The sequence below is a fragment of the Colobus angolensis genome, unplaced genomic scaffold (assembly GCF_000951035.1).
Source record: "Colobus angolensis palliatus isolate OR3802 unplaced genomic scaffold, Cang.pa_1.0 Scaffold302, whole genome shotgun sequence".
NCBI classification, from domain to species: domain Eukaryota; kingdom Metazoa; phylum Chordata; class Mammalia; order Primates; family Cercopithecidae; genus Colobus; species Colobus angolensis.
The window spans coordinates 3,689,204-3,707,388 of record NW_012116289.1 but is presented as its reverse complement, the minus strand read 5'-3'; the positions used below and the strand labels follow the sequence as shown (position 1 = coordinate 3,707,388).

At 36.3% G+C, this 18,185-nt stretch overlaps 1 protein-coding gene across 4 annotated transcripts in view; it reads left to right on the top strand.

The window, feature by feature from the left end:
* Nucleotides 1-18,185, top strand: part of SEPT7 (septin 7) — a 100,365-nt gene that overhangs the window by 11,964 nt on the left and 70,216 nt on the right. For 2 of the 4 annotated variants that reach the window (XM_011950165.1, XM_011950164.1), the window contains exon 2: nucleotides 17,741-17,745. The exons of 1 other annotated variant lie outside the window; for it this stretch is intronic. In XM_011950165.1, coding sequence (XP_011805555.1) covers nucleotides 17,741-17,745 — 5 coding nt within the window. Of the gene's footprint in view, nucleotides 1-13,906; nucleotides 13,922-17,740; nucleotides 17,746-18,185 lie in introns of those variants that run through there. One more of the 4 variants, XM_011950167.1, reaches the window with a different exon arrangement.

Below are 18,185 nucleotides of genomic sequence, written 5' to 3'. Positions count from 1 at the left end.
TTTAATAAATAAATATTTAAAAATTACTATGCCTAAAATACTACTTTTACAAAATAACTTACCTATTATAGTAAAATAAATATCTGTCTATTATTTATAGTATTGGCTTCTAGAGCTCTTGTTAAAAGTATTATTTCTTGGGCTCTATTAGCAAGATTCTAATTCCCTACTTCTAGACTGAGGCGCAGATTTCTATTTTTAATCAAAAGCTCCCCATATTCTTCTGATTATAGCCAGGTTTGGGAATGACTTTTCTGCAAGATATAAGTCCAGAGGCATTAATAATAACTATCATCTGTAGCACAATCACTATAACAACTGTCATTTATTGTACTTACTGTATGTGACGTGCCAAACCCTTTATATTAATTGTTTTATATATACCTTACAACATTATCCCAATCTAAGGCTCAAAGGTTGTGTAATTTACCCACCAGAACACAATTCTCAGAAAGGTTGTGTAATTTACCCACCAGAACACAAATAAGTTACAGCAGATACTGGAATTCAGATTTCTAGCTAGCTGCGCGTATACTGCCTTATGAATCTTTTATATATTAAAGACTTTTAGGCTAGCATTTTAGCACCTCCTTGGTTTGACCTTTTCCTACTTATAATGAGTAATGTTCAGTATTCCTTTTTTTTTTGGAAAGAGTCTCGCTCTGTCACCCGGGCTGGAGTGCAGTGGCGTGATCTCGGCTCGCTGTTGCAACCACCACCTCCTGGGTTTAAGCGATTCTGATTCTCTCCTGGGTTCAGCTACTGGCCTCCCCAGTAGCTGGGATTACAGGCGTGTGCCACCACGCCTAGCTAATTTTTTTGTATTTTTGTAGGGATGGGGTTTTGTCATGTTGACCAAGCTGGTCTCAGACTCCCGAGCTCAGGTGATCTGCCTGCCTCAGCCTCCCAAAGTTCTGAGATTACAGGAGTGAGCCACTGCACTTGGCCAGTAATTAGTATTCTTGCTTCTGCTTATGGTGTTTGTACCTGCCTTGAAGTCCTATCGTATGTTAAGGAAGGCCCATATCAAAACTACCCATTCTGAGAAGCTTTTACCAACCGTGACATGGTAAGTAACTTGGGATATTGATCATTTCACATTTGGTAGTGTATCGGTGCTTTTGAACTCTTTGAAATAAGAGACTACCAGTTAAAGTTGTAGTATTGCCGGGCGCGGTGGCTCAAGCCTGTAATCCCAGCACTTTGGGAGGCCGAGACGGGCGGATCACGAGGTCAGGAGATCGAGACCATCCTGGCTAACATGGTGAAACCCCGTCTCTACTAAAAAATGCAAAAAAACTAGCCGGGCGAGGTGGCGGGCGCCTGTAATCCAAGCTGGGAGGCTGAGGCAGGAGAATGGCGTGAACCCGGGAGGTGGAGCTTGCAGTGAGCTGAGATCCGGCCACTGCACTCCAGCCCGGGCGACAGAGCAAGACTCCGTCTCAAAAAAAAAATAAATAAATAAAATAAAGTTGTAGTATTGACATTAAGTTCATTACATCAGTAATATATTGATAATTATATTACTGTAATGTTGATGTTAACTATTGGTAGTATTGCTGTTAAGTCATTAGTTTAGAACTTCAACAATCAAGTTCATTCATTTAACAAGTATGTGTTTTGTACCTGCTGTGTGCTGGTCACTGGGGAAACTGTTAAAAGTTGGAGAGTATTCTTTCATGCTTTTTCTGTAAATTTTTAAAAAAAGCTGTAATGATAGTGGCACAACGTTTCATTTCTCTTTGGTAAATACTTGGGGTAAGTAATATAGTAGGTGTATGTTTAATTTTTACGTTGCAAAATTATTTTACAATATATTATTAACATTTTACATTTTCACCCCCAGTGAATAAGAATTCAACTTGTTCCACATGCTCACCAACACTTGGAATGGTCACTGCTTTTAATTTTACTCATTCTTATAGATTTGTAGTGATAACTTACTGTAATTTTAATTTGTATTTTCCTAATGACTAATGATGTTGAGGATCTCCTGTGCTTATTTGCCATCTGTTTGTCACCTTTGGTGGTCCATTGAAATCTTTGGTCCATTTTTAAATTGGGTTATTTGTCTTAATGAATTGTAAGGGTTCTTTTTATATTTTAGGTACTAGTTTTTTGTTGGACTGTACAAATACCCTATTTCTCATTATATTTTTACCCACTAACTTTAGTATCTTGTCAATGATTCTTGCCTATGGCAGTTTTACTGTGCTGTTTGTGTTACTGGTGATTTTCTTTTTACATCATGCTACATTTTAAAGCTGGGATTCTATTGTGGTAAGGAAGAGCTGTTTTATTTATTCATCAGTTCAGTTATATATTAATTTTTTCATTGTTTTATTGTTCAATTGTCCATTGAGAGCCCTTTCAGGTGGCTCTCGTTTATCCTTTCAGAATGCCCCCACCATTTTTAGGGGTACTTCTTTACTTTCTAGTTTATCTTGTATTTTTTCTGCCTAAGCCTTGGAAGCAACCATTGTCCAAGGAGTCCAGCAACCTTTATTTGAGAATAATAATTAGAAAACAAGATCTAGGTGCCAGAAGTGTTCATTGCTGTTGGAGTGTCCCTGCTTCTAGTAGATGTTTTGAGCAGACAGAGGTAGGCAATGTATGAATTTATATATATACATCTGTATTTCTGTATATGTGTATAAAAATATATGCATATGTATACTAAAAACCATGAATTTATACTGGTACATCGATTCCAATCTATTAATGCAGAGTTCATTCTAGCCTTTCTCTTTTCCTTGTAGCTCCTTTCTTCAACATTGAGAAACCTGGCTTTCATCTGCAATTTATTTACATACTTGGAAAAATCTATTGTACACATAGCTGTAACTTCAAAACTATGTAATATGCTTACTTGCTAGAGTATAATATTTGTGTGTGCTTTTTTGTCTTTAGCTTTATACAATACCAATACTGTTAGTTAATATACTATCTTATACTAATCAAAATACTTTTTGCCAAAGTTAGTTATGTTCTTTTCTGCTCCATCCCCTTCAGTGTCTTCATGTTATTCTTCTGAAATAGTTAGTTTTATTTGTTACTATTTCTTTTCACATCCTGACTGATTTTGTTTTTTTAATGGGGATATATGGAAAATTACCATGGTGTTAATAGATTTAGTATTCCTCCTACCTTTCTTTTACCCTGTTCTCATTCTCCTTTTTTCTACCACTTCCCCACACATTGATAGAGGTGATGGATCTTGTGAGTATCTGATTGATTTTTTGTGAATTTTTTTTTGCACATGTGAGAAGATATGTGTGAGAAAGGAGATGTAACAATTTATATGTGAAAGGTAGTGTACAGTACATGCTTGTTTTTATCACAGATTTATTGAGATAATTTGCATGCCGTAAAATACACCCCTTGAAAGTGTGTAATTTTGTGGTTTTTTGTGTATTCAGGGTTGTGCAACCATTGTCACTGTCTACTTTTAGGACATTTTCATCAGGCCCAAATGAAACCTTGGAGCCATTAATGATCAGTCCCCATCCCTCCTCTTCTCTTGTCCTGGCAACCACTAATTTACTTTCCATTTCTATGGATTTGTCTGTCTTGGACATTTTATATAACTGGAATCATATAATGTGACTTTTGTGACTGGCATATTTCACTTAGCAGTGTTTTCAAGTTTTGTCTGTGTTGTAGCATATCTCAGTAGTACTTCATTCCATTTTATTGCTGGATATTGTTCTGTTGTATATATACTACCATATTTCATTTATCCATTCATTAGTTGATATTTGGATTGTTTCTACTTTTTTACTATTACGGATAATGCTGCTGTGAATGTTTTGAGTACAAGCTTTTGTGTGGACCTATAGTTTTCAATTTTCTTGGATATATACCTAAGGATAGAATTGCTGGATCATAGTGTAACTCTAGTTTAACTCTGTGAAGAACTGCCAAACTGCTGAAGCAGCTGCCCTATTTTACATTTCTACCAGCAGTGTATGAGAGTTCCAATTTTTCCACATTCTTGTCCACACTTGTTATTGCCTGTCTTTTAAAACGATCCTACTGGGTGTGAGCTGGTATCATTGTGGTTTTAATTTGCATTTCCCTAATGATGTTGAACATCTTTTCATGTGCTTATTGGCAATTTGTACACCTTTGCAGGAGTGTCTGTTAAAATGCTTTGCTGAGTTTTTAATGAAGTTGTCTTATTACTGTTCAGTTGTAAGAATTCTTTATAGATTCTGGATATAAGTCCTTTATCGTATAGAAGACTTGCAGGTAGTTCCTACAATTCCACAGTGTTTTTTTTCACTTTCTTGATAGTGTTCTGTGAAGTATAGGCATTTTTAATTTTGATGAAGTCCAATTTATCTACTTACTGCATGTGCTTTTCATGTCATAGTCAAGAAAGCATTTGTAATCGAAGGTCATGAAAATTTACCCCTATGTTTTCTAAGAGTTTTACAGTTTTAGACCTTTATGTTTTGGTTGTTGATCCATTTTGAGTAACTTTTGTGTATGGTGTGAGATAGGAATCATTCTTTTGTATGTGGCTATCCAGTAGTTTCACCACTTATTGTTGATTCTGTGAAAACAATTGGTTATAAATGTAAGGGTTTTTTTGTGAATTCTCATTTGTTTTTTATTGATCTGTATATTCTTAATGGCAGTACCATACTGTTTTGATGACTAACTTTGCAGTAAGTTTTGAAATTAGGGAGTGTGAGTCTTCCAACTTTGTTCTGTTTCAAAATTGTTTTGGTTATCCTGGTTCCCTTGAATGTCCATCTGAACTATATGATTAGTTTACTAATTTCTACAAGTAGGCCAGCAAGGATATTGATAGCCATGGTGTTGAATTTGTATGTCAATTTGAAGAATATTGCCATCTTAACAATATTAAGTCTTCCACTCCATTAATACAAAATATCTTCTGTTTATTTAGGTCTTCAGTTTTTGTAAACAACATTTTTATAGTTCTCATGTATAAGACTTACGTTTCCTTTTGTTAAATTTATTTATAAGTATTTTATTCTTGATGCTATCGCAAATGGAATTTTTTCTTAATTTTTTTATAGAAATGCAATTGATTTTTGTATATTGATCTTATATCATGCAACTTTATTAGTTCCTATAGTTTTTTTTATTTTTGTGGATTCTTTTGGATTTTTTATTTATAAGATATCACCTGCAAATACTACTTACATTACTTTACAATCTAGATGCACTTTATTTCTTTATTTTACCAAATGCCTTTTCTGGAACCTCCAGAACTGTGTTGATTAGAAGTGGCAATGATAGACATCTTTTGTCTTGTTCTTGATTTTAGAGTGAAAGCATTCAGTCTTTCATCATTATGGGTTTTCTGAGATGTGCTTTATGAGGTTGACGTTCCCTTGTATGTCTAGGGTGTTAAGTGTGTTTATCGTTGAAAGATTGTTGAATTTTTATCAATTGTGTTTTCTGTGTCTACTGAGATGATTATGTGTTTGTTGTGTGTGGGTTTTAATTTAGTGTATTACATTGATTAATTTTCATATGTAAAACCAACATATTCATTCTGGAATATATCCCATTGCTTATGGTGTATAATCCCTTTTTATTGCTGGATTTGGTTTGCTAGTACCTTGTTGATTTTTTTTGCATCCATATGAGATGTTGGTTGGGTTTTGGTATCAGAGTAAAACTGGACTCATAAAATGAGTTGGGAAGTATTTCATCCTCTTCTATTTCTTGGACTAGTTTTTGAAGGATTGTACAACCTTTTTTTTTTTTTTTGAGGCGGAGTCTCGCTCTGTCGCCCAGGCTGGAGTGCAGTGGCCGGATCTCAGCTCACTGCAAGCTCCGCCTCCTGGGTTTACGCCATTCTCCTGCCTCAGCCTCCCGAGTAGCTGGGACTACAGGCGCCCGCCACCTCGCCCGGCTAGTTTTTTGTATTTTTAGTAGAGCCGGGGTTTCACCGTGTTAGCCAGGATGGTCTCGAACTCCTGACCTCATGATCCACCCGTCTCGGCCTCCCAAAGTGCTGGGATTACAGGCTTGAGCCACCGCACCCGGCCAGGATTGTACTACCTTTAAACATTTGGTAGAATTTACCAGTGAAGACATCTGGGCATGGGCTTTGTCGAAAGTTGTGTTTTTGCTTTTTTGGGGTGTGTGTGTATTAGTTATTTTTTATTACTAATCTATTATAGGACTATTCAGATTTTCTGTTTCTTCTTAAGTCAGTTTTGGTAGTTTATGTCTTTCTAGAGATTTTTGCATTTCCTCTAGGTTATAATCTGATTTGTTGTCAGCATGGAATTAATTGTTCATAGGTTCCTTTTTATTTCTGAAAGATTGGTAGTGATTTCCCTTCTTTCATTTCTGATTTCAGTAATTTGAGTGTTCTGTTTTTTTTTTCTTGGTCAGTTTAGCTAAGGTTTTGTCAATTTTGTTGATCTTTTCAGTGAACCAACTATGATTTTGTTAATGTTTCTATTATGTATTTCATTCATTTCTGCTCAAATAATCATTTCCTTATTTTGTTTTCGCTGTTCTGGGTTTAATTTGTTCTTTTTCTAGTTTCTTGAGATGGAAGGTTATGATACGAAATCTTTCTTTTTAATATAGGCATTTACAGCTATAAATTTCCTTCTAAGCACTGATTTAGCTGCATTCAATACATTTTGGTATGTTGTGTTTTTAGTTTCATTCGTCTCGAAGTATTTTCCAGTATCCCTTGTGGTTTAGTTTTTGACCTATTGATTATTAAAGAGTGTAGTGTTTAATTTTAACAAACGTGTGGATTTTCCAAATTTCTCTCTGCAGTTGATTTCTAACTTCATTCTGTAGTGGATGAAGAATATACTTTGTATGATTTTCAACCCATTTAAATTGAGACTTGTTTTGTGATCTATTCTGGAGAATATTCCATGTGCATTTGAGAAGAATGTGTTTTGCTGTTTTTGGGTGGAATGTTGTATAGCTATGTGTTAGGTCTAGTTGTTTTGTAGTGTTGTTGAGTCTTCTGCTTCTTTATCATCTGTCTAGTTGTTTTACAACCATTATTGAAAGTAGGGTGTTGAAGGTCAGCTATTACTGTTCAATTGTTTTATTTCTACCTTTCATTTTCTTAGCTTTGTGCAATTTGAGGACTCCTTTGTTAGAGACGTATGTGCTTAATATTGTTCTATCTTCTCAATGGATTGGTCCTTCAATCAGTATAAAATATCCTTCTTTGTGGTAACAAGATTTGTCTTTTAAGTCTGTGTTTTCTGATATTAGTGTAGCTACTTCAGCTCTCTCTTGTTGTTTTCTGTCCTTTTTTTTCAACCTGTTTGTGTTTGTGATTCTAAAACATGTCTCAGGTAGGCACCATATAGTTGGATCTTACTTTTAAAAATCCACGTAGCCATTCTTTACCTTTTGATTGGAGTCCTATTATACCTGAAACAGCAAAATGCATTAATCTAGTTAAATTTAATCTAAGTAGTGATATGATTTGGGAACCTGTGATTTTGCTGTTTTCTACATCTCTTTTTTTTTTTTTTTTTAAACAGGATCTCACTCTGTCAATCAGGCTGGAGTGCAGTGGCACCATCATAGCTCATTTGGTTGACAGTCTTTTTCTCTCAACATTTGGAATATGTTATCATTTTGCTTTCTGGCCTCCATGGTTTCTGATAGGATGTCAGCTATTATTCTTATTTACAGTCTCTTATACATATAGTTGCTTCTCATAAACTGCTTTCAGTATTCCCTGTTTTTGGGTTTTGACAGTTTGATTATGATGTGCGGGTCTCTTTGATTTTGTCTTATTCAGTTTGTTGAGCTTTTGATGTTGAGACTAATGTTTTTCTTCAGATTTGGGAAGTTTTCAGTTCTGTTTCTTCAGATATACATTCTGAAGAATATACATTCTGAAGATATACCCCTTCCTTCTGACCCACCCCTTTTCTCCTTCCTTCCCCTACTTCATGTTTGATTTTGTTCTGTAGGTTTCTGGCTCTGTTCATTTTTCTTTCTTTACTTAAATTGGTTAATGTTATTTAACCCGTTTTCAGGTTTGGGGTGATTCTTTTTTCTGCAAGCTGCAATCTTTTGTTGAGCTTCTCTAGTGAATACTTTCATTTCATTTATTATATTTTTCAACTCCAGGATTTAAAAAAAATTTTGATATTCTCTATTTGATGAACATTGTTTTCATACTTGACAGTTTTTTAGACTTTTCTTTAGTTCTTTGAACATATCTAAAATAGCAGGTTTAAAGTATTTGTTTAATGTCTGGGCTTTCTCAAGGACTGTTGCTTTTCTCTCCTGTATGTGGGCCATGCACTTTTGAGGTTTTTTTGGCAAGGCTCATGATTTTCTCTTGAATACTAGACATTTTAAATATTTCAAATAATACAGTGTGGCAGCACACCATCACATGGTGTGCTGTTGGTTTTCAAGGCTAGTGTAGAGGTAGAGAGATGAGAATGGGCAAGTTAAAATGCAAGAGCTGCTGTTTTTACCAAGACTCAGTCCCTTTTCTTGAATAAACATTACATGGAGACCTGCAAGCTTTTATTTAATTTCCAGAATTTTAAGTAAGTTGATTTGAACAGTTTGTGTCAGTTTTCTCCTTGCTTTTAATGAAGCAGAATTTTCTCAAGTATTTACTCCACCAATTTCTTTGATGTTCTCCTGTGACGAGTGTTTAAGAATGTTCTTCTAGTCAATATATCATTATCTGTCCATGCATATTTTTCTAAAACCTTACCATTTTAATACATGGAGGTACTGTAATATAATTTTAGTTTCACTTGTCTTTAGAACTCATCAAAAATTGTTACAATTTTTTACTATTATGAGCAGTGCTTTGTTGAATATTCTTTTATCTTAATCATGTATGATTCTCAAGACTATTCATTTCTGAAAGTGGAATTTGTTGAATTTAAGAGAATAAAAACTTCAGTGTTTGGTCCACATGGTTAAATTGCTCTTTAGGTAGGTGGTTTAAGTTTATATTCCAAAAGTCATGTAGGAGAGTGTTTCTTTTTCCACATCGTCACCCAGTACTGGGCACTAATACTCACTTTATTAATTTTATTTTTATTTTGAAATGGAGTCTCACTCTATCACCCAGGGTGGAGTGCAGTGGCACGATCTCAGCTCACTGCAACCTCCACCTCCGGGGTTTAGATGATTCTCCTGCCTCAGCCTCCTGAGTAGCTGGGATTACAGTTGCGTGCCACCATGCCCGGCTAATTTTTGTATTTTTAGTAGAGACGGGATTTCACCATGTTGGCCAGGCTGGTCTCGAACTCCTGACTGACCTCAGATGATCCACCTGCCTCTCGGCCTCCCAAAGTGCTGGGATTACAGGCATGAGCCACCATGCCTGGCCTCATTTTATTTTTTTAATTTTTGGAGACAGCATCTCGCTCTGTTGCCCAGGCTGGAGTGCTGTAGCACTGTCCTGGCTCACTGCAACCTCCGCCTCCCAGGTTCAAGGGATTCTCCTGCTTCAGCCTCCCAAGTAGCTGGGATTTCAGGCATACCCCACCACGACTGGCTAATTTTGTGTTTTTAGTAGAGGTGGGGTTTCTCCATGTTGGTCAGGCTGATCTCGAACTCCTGACCTCAGGTGATCTGCCCACCTCGGCCTCCCAAAGTGCTGGGATTACAGTCACGAGCCTCCGCGCCCAGCAACTTATTTTTTTTACTGTCTTCTTCACTTCCTGCCTTCCATCCTTGATCCTCTCCATTTTCATTCACTGAATTGCTTCAACTGTATTTGTCAGCTCTCTTGATCTCGTACTTTTGTGTACCTTCCTGCAAAGCAAGTTTCAAATGACTCCTACAGCCAGTTTTATTGTACTCAAGTTATGGATTGCTGCTGGAGGAAAAGATTACATGGCTTCAGGGATACAGTCAAAGATTTGTGGTCTTCAGCCTTAACTAGGTGGACAAAATTGCTTGGATGGCTGCTATGTATTCCTAGTCTCTCTCTCTGTTCTTATGGTTACTGTTTCACATCTTTACCTCTTAAAATCCCGTACTTTCTTTTCTTTTTTTGGAATTTTCAAGTTGTTTTATCTCTGGTACTTAGGGAAAATCCTGTCCATCATTCCATAAATGTTATCTGTGTCCTATTTAACTTTGTCTACTACTTGGTGTTTCCTATTACCATTCACACAAATAGAACTATCTGCCTTTTTTTTTTTTTAAGTGCTTAAAACTCTTGACCTTGTATTTTCTGGCTTCTGTCCTATTGTTCTTCTCTTCAAAGATAAGCATTAAAAAATAATTGCTTATATTCACTTCCTGTAGTTTTTTTTTTTCTGCTTATTTATTTCCAGTCTGCCTTCTTCCCCTATCTTTCCATTGATACAGCTTTGACAGTGGTTTCCAGTAACCATAAGTAGATTTTTTTGTATCCATTGATTGACCACTCCAGAGCATTTCGTGTAGTTAACCACTTCTTGAGGGGGCTGCTGCAGTTGACCTCCTTTGAAATGCTTCTGTGAGCTCTTTGATTCTTTTCTCTCAGCTTTTCCTAGGTTTGTTTAGGTGATTATGATGGGATGTTGGTGTTGCTTCTTGGCCTGCTTCCTACTCTGTATGCTGTATTTGGATTCATATCCATGGCCTTGATACCATTTAAATGTTGATTACTTAAGATATTAATTATCTGTCTAACCTTGATGTTTCTAGCATTTCTAACCTTTATATATACAACTGCCTACTAGACTTTGTCTTCCCAAAGTCCAGTTAGTGCCTTAACTCAGATGATTTCTACTTTTAACAATTGGTACTCACCATTCGTCTTAATTGCTCAAGCCTAAATTAAGAAATCCTAATTTTATCACACTTCTACAAGTTAGTTACAGAGATCTGTCATTTCATCTCTTTAATATCTAACCTAGCATTGTCCAATAGCAATTTGATGCAAGCCACATATGTAATTAAGCTTTCATAATAGCCACATTTAAAAAGTCAAAATAAACAGGTGAAACTAACTTTAGTTTTATAGTTTATATAATTGGTATACCTAAAATTTTGTTTCAACATGCAATCAGTATGAAATTATTAGTAAGATGTTTTTGATTCTTATTCTCATACTGTCTTTAAAATATGATATTTTATACTTATAGCACGTCTTAATTCAGACTAGCTACATTTCAAGTACTCAGTAGCCACATGTAGCTAGTGGCTACCTTAATGGCTAATAGAGTTCTAACCTATCTTTCTCTTTATCCTTACTGCCTCTTTCTTGGTTCAAGTCTTTATTTTTCCCCTGGGCAGCTGGAGCAGCTCTTGGGATTACTACCATTTTCTCCAGTTCATCGTGAATATTCTTGTCAGTAGTAATTTTCTAAAGTATGAATGTGACTCTGCATGTGAATTGATGTGATTGTGCATTCCTCTTTGTATCTTTAATGCTCTTCCTAAGCTTTCAAGATGAAGTCTAAGTTCCTAAGTATGACCAACAAAGTCCTTCCTCATCTGGCTTTTGCTTAACTTTCCTAAGCTGTAGCTCCTTGATCCTAAAAATGAGTTGTATTGAACTATTTGTAGTTGCTGTAAGGAACCATACTCTCTTCTTGCTTTTGGGCCTTTGCAGTTAATAACTCAACTGACTGAGACCCATATTCTCCAGCTCCCACCCTCATCTCTCATCAAATTAAGGTCTACTGGTCAGTCCTTCAGTATCTAAAGGATCTGATCCCAGGATAGGATGAAACACCCTTCCTTGTTTGCTCTCATGTATCCTTCTGTGCTTTCCTATATGAGAGCATTTATCACTGAATTATTTTAATTGTCCTCTAGCTTACCTCACCTCCCTATTAGATTCTTAGCTTCTTGAGCAGGGACCTTGTTTTTATTAGCTTTTATATTCCTAATTACTAGAACACACATACATGTCTGACTTATTATAAGTATGTTGAATGAATGAGTGAAGGAATAAGGTCAGTAAGTCTAGGAAGTTAAGATCAGAGCAAAGAAAAATTGATTTAAATTTTAAGTTATCTCATTCTTGTATGTATTCATAGAGTTAAATATTAGAATCTTTTTAACAGATTAACTGAGAATCCAGAATAGGATTAAGAAAATAAAAGTTGGTTCTGTCAGTACCCATTTGTTCATATCAGTAAAAAGAAGAGAGCTGGAGGCATGCTAAATAGGTAATGAACCTTTAAAATAGTTGAGGGATGAGGAACACAAAAACTGATATTTAGGGTATGCCTATGTAATCTTGTAATATTTTAGTTTTTATTTTATATTAAATCTAGAATCTAGGCATTTTTAGACCATTATACTTAAAATATTTAAAACATTTAAATGGCACATGAAGTTCTTTAACTTTTCCCTTAGGCTGTATGAGAGATGGCAGGAATTTGACTAAGCAAGTACCAGACACACTTACATCTGTGTAGAATAGAAGGCTTTTGTTAGGAATACTAAGGAGTTGAGAAGTAAACTTCTGTATTAATATCTTTTCCTTTTGTAGTCTGTAGTTGTTTTTCATATTTAGAATCACGTACACTTTAGGAGAAACATACTTCATAAAACTATATGCTATATATATGTATATTTGTATATATATTTTATATATAAATATATATATTTGTGTATATATATTTTATGTATTTTAAAATCCAAAGGGAGGCGGATTGAACTTGAAGTTATTTAGAAAAGATAAATGGTAATTTTGGAAATGTAAAGTTCCTAATGTAAACCTTGGATTTTTGTAGCCTGATGTTTAAACTGCACATACTAAGAGGAGAAATAGAATTTGGGTATATTAAGGTAATTTGAGGTGTGCATTATAATGCCTAATCATTTTAGTTTTTTATTAAACATCTCATTTTGTAATGATAGTGGGAAGTTGAAGGTTTATAGTTCCTTCTAGGATTGTGTTTTTCTCAAATTCTGATTTTTATTAGGCTTCCGTTCTGTTACAACTCCCCTTGATCAATTTTTTGTTGTTACTAAAAAGCATATTTAATAGTTTTCAAATAAGTTGCTGCTTTTTTCTATTGGAAAGTTTTTATCTATTGGAAAATTTGTTGAAAATTAGTATTCAGAGCTTTAAAAATGGTAATGGGATTTTAGATAGCAAGATTTGGGTAACTTTGGAACAGGAACAAATGGCAAGAGAACATAAAGAATTCTAAGAGTTTCAATAATCTATCTATTAGAACTTGTTTGAAACATAGTGTTATTTGAATACATTTGTGCTGAACTTATTTAATCTTAGAAGGAAGGTTAGAACTGAGTTACTGGATATTGTATTTAAGTTGATTTTTTTCATCAAGCAGTGGAGTTACTGTAGTTTGATTTTTCTTAACTATGCTTTTAACATACAGATTTAACATCTAAAAGATTTTGTAAAGCATATCTAGCAGATACGCTTTTAGAAAAGATTATTTGATAAATGTTGCTTCTTACCTGACTAATGTTTGAAATCAAGGAATACTTTAAAGACCCAGGGGGTATTTTTGTAGAAGCTTGGGTGAATATACTTTTATTTATACATACTTATAAATGCCACAATTGTATCCCTCACATCTATAATTAATATTTCCTTATCCAGAGATATTTCACACTGGCACTGTGAACATTTGTGCAGGAAAAGAATCAGTGGGTGGTTAAGTCTTTTGAATTACAGACTATGGTTGACTTTAGAATTTAGGGTATGGAAAAATTCTTATGAGATAGGAATAGTCTATATGTTTTAATCGACCAGTATGTATGTATGTATGTATGTATTTATTTATTTTGAGACAGAGTCTTGCTCTGTCGTCCAAGTTGTAGTGCAGTGGTGCTATCTTGGCTCACTGCAACCTTTGCCTCCCAGGTTCAAGCGATTCTCCTGCCTCAGCCTCCAGAGTAGCTGAGACAACAGGTGTGCGCCACCATGCCTGGCTAATTTTTGTATTTTTAGTAGAGACAGGGTTTCACCATGTTGGCCAGGCAGGTCTCGAACTCCTGACTTCAAGAGACCTGCCCGCCTCAGCCTCCCAAAATGCTGGGATTACAGGCCGGAGCCACCATGCCTGGCCAAATTATTAGTATATTTTCTGAATAGTGTTTGTGCTAGGTAGCCTCAGAGCTGTATTTTTGTATCTGGTAGGATACTTTTATACGAATTTTGGGATGATATGTTTTTATCAGAGTCAAACCAATGTTATCTTTGTACAGCATTTCTTCCTCAGAAGATGTTTTCCTGAAAGAGTAGTCATTCAGATTTTTAAAATATGTACTATGTGTCATCACCTCGCTAAGAACATAGAGATGAATATGACATGGTTCTCTCCCTCTGGGAAATCAGTCATATGGGGGAACTGACAAAATGTTTAAAATAATTTTATTAAAAAAGTTAAAGTTATTTATTATGATAGTTACATGCAAATAATTGTCTACTGTAAATCATCGTAGTTACTCTTCTTTGTCACCATGTTACGGAGACTGCTTTTATTTTTTAAGTTACCAGTGACCTTATTTCCAAATTTTATCAGTATGTTTGTTTCTATTCTGGTATCTTTCTCTGTAGCATTCAGCATAGGTGAATGAATCCTCCATCCCTGAGATGATCTTGGTTTTCTTCCTGTCTCCACTGGCTGATCTTTCTCTGCCTAACCTCTCAATGTTAGAGTGCTCAGGGCTTTGTCTCGACCCCCCTTCTTTTTTTTTTTTTTTAAAGACAGGAGTTTCTCTCTTGTTGCCCAGGCTGGAGTGCAGTGGCACGATCTTGGCTCACTGCAACCTCTGCCTGCCAGGTTCAAACGATTCTTGTGCCTCAGCCTCCTAAGTAGCTGGGACTACAGGCATGCACCACCAAGTCCAGCCCATTTTTGTATTTTTAGTAGAGACGGGGTTTCACCATGTTGGCCAAGATGTTCTCTATCTCCTGACCTTGTGATCCACCCGCCTCGGTCTCCCAAAGTGCTGGGATTACAGGCATAAGCCACCGCGCCCGGCCGACCCCCTTCTTTTTATCTTCTTTCGTCTGTCTTTGGGAATCCAATCCTTTTTCAATAGTATCTGTATGGCGATGATTCCTAAATCTATATTTTCAGCACCAACCAACCATGAAATTTCTCACTCTGTTGCCCAGGCTGGAGTGTAGTGCCATGATCACAGCTCACTGAGGCCTTAACCTCCTGGGCTAAAGCAGTCCTCTCGCCTTGGCCTCCCAAAGTTTGGAATTACGAGCATGAACCACTCTGGATGGCCGAGAACTATCTTTAAAACAGTAATCAGGTCACTTGCCTGTGAAAAAACCTCTAGTGGTTTCCTATCATGCCTAAAATAACATCCATATACTTCCTACTTTGGCTGAGTCCCAAATGATCTGGCCCCTACTTCCCTCCCTGACCTCATTTCCTATCACTCATCCCCTTGTCCACTACTTCACTTCATTATAGTTAACGGAACTTCTTTTTTTTTGTAGACAAAGTCTTGCTCTGTCACCCAGGCTGGAGTGCAGTGGCACAATCTCGGCTCACTGCAACTTCCACCCCCCAGGTTCAGGCCATTTTCCTGCCTCAGCCTCCCGAATAGCTGGGACTACAGGCATACGCTGCCATGCCCTGCTAATTTTTTGTAGTTTTTAGTAGAGGCGGAGTTTCACTTTGTTGCCCAGGCTGATCTCAAACTCCTGAGCTCAGGCAATCCGCCTACCTCGGCTTTCTTTTTCCTCTTGGAAATACCAAGTTCATCCCCACTTTAGGGCCCACTCCTTTGCCTGGAATGGTTTCCCGCTTTTCACAATTTTAAAATAGTACTGTGTGCCAAAGACTGTTCTCGTTGCTGAGGATAAAGCAGTGAATAAGAGACAAGGGCAGACCCTGAGGCATTTTTGTTATACCTCTTATCTGATGGGTTCCTTGAAGGTGCAGTCTAAAATTCTGTATTCTTTGAAACTACTTCAACTTGCTCTCAGTAGCTTCCTTTTTTGATGTACAATTTATGTAATTCATTCAATCTCTGCCTTGATGGAGCTTACATTGCGGGCAGGATGGAGGTCACAGTAAACAAGATGGGTAAAATGTGTGTTGGATGGTGGCAAGAGCTAAGGAGAAGCACACAGCAAGCAGCAATGTGCTGAGGAGTGGGATCGTAATTTTAAATAAGGTGATTAGGGCAGGCCTTTTTGAAGGTGACATTTGAGTAATAAAAATAATCTGTGACTGGGGCTCAGTGACTTACGCCTGTCATCCCAGCACTTTGGGAGGCCAAGGCAGGTGGGTCATGAGGTCAGGAGTTCAAGACCAGCCTGGCCAAGATGGTGAAACTCCATCTCTACTAAAAATACAAAAATACAAAAATTAGCCAGGTGTGGTGGCACATGCCTGTAATCCCAGCTAGTTGGGAGGCTGAGGCAGGGAATTGCTTGAACCTGGAAGGCAGAGGTTGCAGTGAGCCGAGATCACGCCACTGCCTGCCAGCCTGGGTGACAGAGTGAATTCTGTCTCAAAAAAAATGAACAAAACTATTCCAAATAAAAAAAGCAACAAGTGCAAAAGCCATGAAATGAAAGTATGCAGTGTATGTTTGGGGAGTAGTTAGGGATTCAGTGCTGGGGAAAGCGACGTGAGCAAGGGGAGGAAGAGTAGCAGGAGATGAGACCAGAAGTAAGAGTAGAGCCAGATCTTGCTGGACTTTGTTGGCTAGCGGCTTTCAGCATTCGTGCACGTTGGAACTACATGAGGAGCTTTAAAAAATACTGATGGATGGGTCTCACTTGCAGAGATTAATTTAATTGATCTGGAGGTGCAGCTGGGACATTCGGATTTTATAAAAGCTCCCCCAAGTGATTCTAAGATACTGCTAAGGTGGAAAAACACTGTAGACCATTATTGGGACTTCGGCTTTTACTTTTGAGGAGGTTCGGAAGTCACTGGATGGTTTTGTCATGGAATAATTTTGTAATTAACTTTAAAACTGGGGTTTTGTTTATGCTTTTAATTACCTTAACTATAAAACTGACTCCAATTGTTTGAAGCGGTTTGTGATATAACTCATAGATTTGTCTCAGTATAAAAAGATACACTTTTCACAGTTTGGCCAAGGATTATCTATTTTATTTTCTATACTATTAGTTGCCTTTCAGTTTTCACAGTTCACATTTGTCTCCTCTTTCCATCTGTTTCTGCTTATCATCTTTAGCGTCCTTCCTTTTCCTGTATCTAACTGTCTACATTTCTTTAAATTCTGGACTTCAGTTTAATTAATAGAACTTGAAATACAGCATTGTTTAAAAAGATTTTAACCAAAACATTTGCATTTGTCTTATCTGAGCTGTCTTAATCCAGTGACTGACAAAGCAAAGTTGCATGAAATTAACCTTTTTTTTTCCTTCTTGTAATTTAAAACTTGGTTCCTGTATACCTTCCTGGAACTTTATACTTTTATATCTTTTCTACCATTTCTGTAAAACCTCAACTGCAGGGTGCAATAATAGGCCTTGTTTTCTATATTTCAGCAGGACAGCTGCTGAAAATGGGTTTAAACTCACTGGCATTGTATCCCACACAAAAAATACTACTTTTTGACATGTTTAGGAAAAAGTCTGCTTTTAATTTCTTTTTAATTTACCTCTAATTTGTTGAGTTACATGTAAGTAACTTTTTTTTTCCCCCCTGTCTTTTGCTGTGTTTCAATGGATTTGCCTCTCCTGTTTGGACTGAATATGTCATTACAATTCTTGGAATTCTTTGTTTACTGTTCCTCTGTGGATTTCTTCTGTTGGAATCTGGAACACTGGAATGATGGAAATGTGTTCTTTACAAAGTAGCTGTGAGTATACTACATAATTTATACAGAGATTTTTTTCAGTCTCAGTTAAATTTAACTTACAGTTGGGTGAAATATGAGCCAAGGAAACCTTAGGTTTAATACATACTTCTAACTCTACTCATAGCAGACTTTCAAATATTTGACTTAAAAATATTAGATTCTGATTAGTCTCCTAATTATTATGTTTACAGTTAGCTCTTCATTTTAATGGGCTTAGTTTTTAAAATTTGGCTTAAGAATTAGTTTTATGAAATGAAAGCCAAAGATGATGGATGGAATATTTATCTACATGACTAGTAAACATTGTAGACTTCTGTTCTTTGTTAAATCCAAATGTATCGCATTGATGTTTTGATCTCATGAGTGCTTTTTAAATGAGAATTAAACGTGGCAGAAACTTTTAAGAGAATGTGTGCTTCTTTTTGCTATTGTTTTTTATG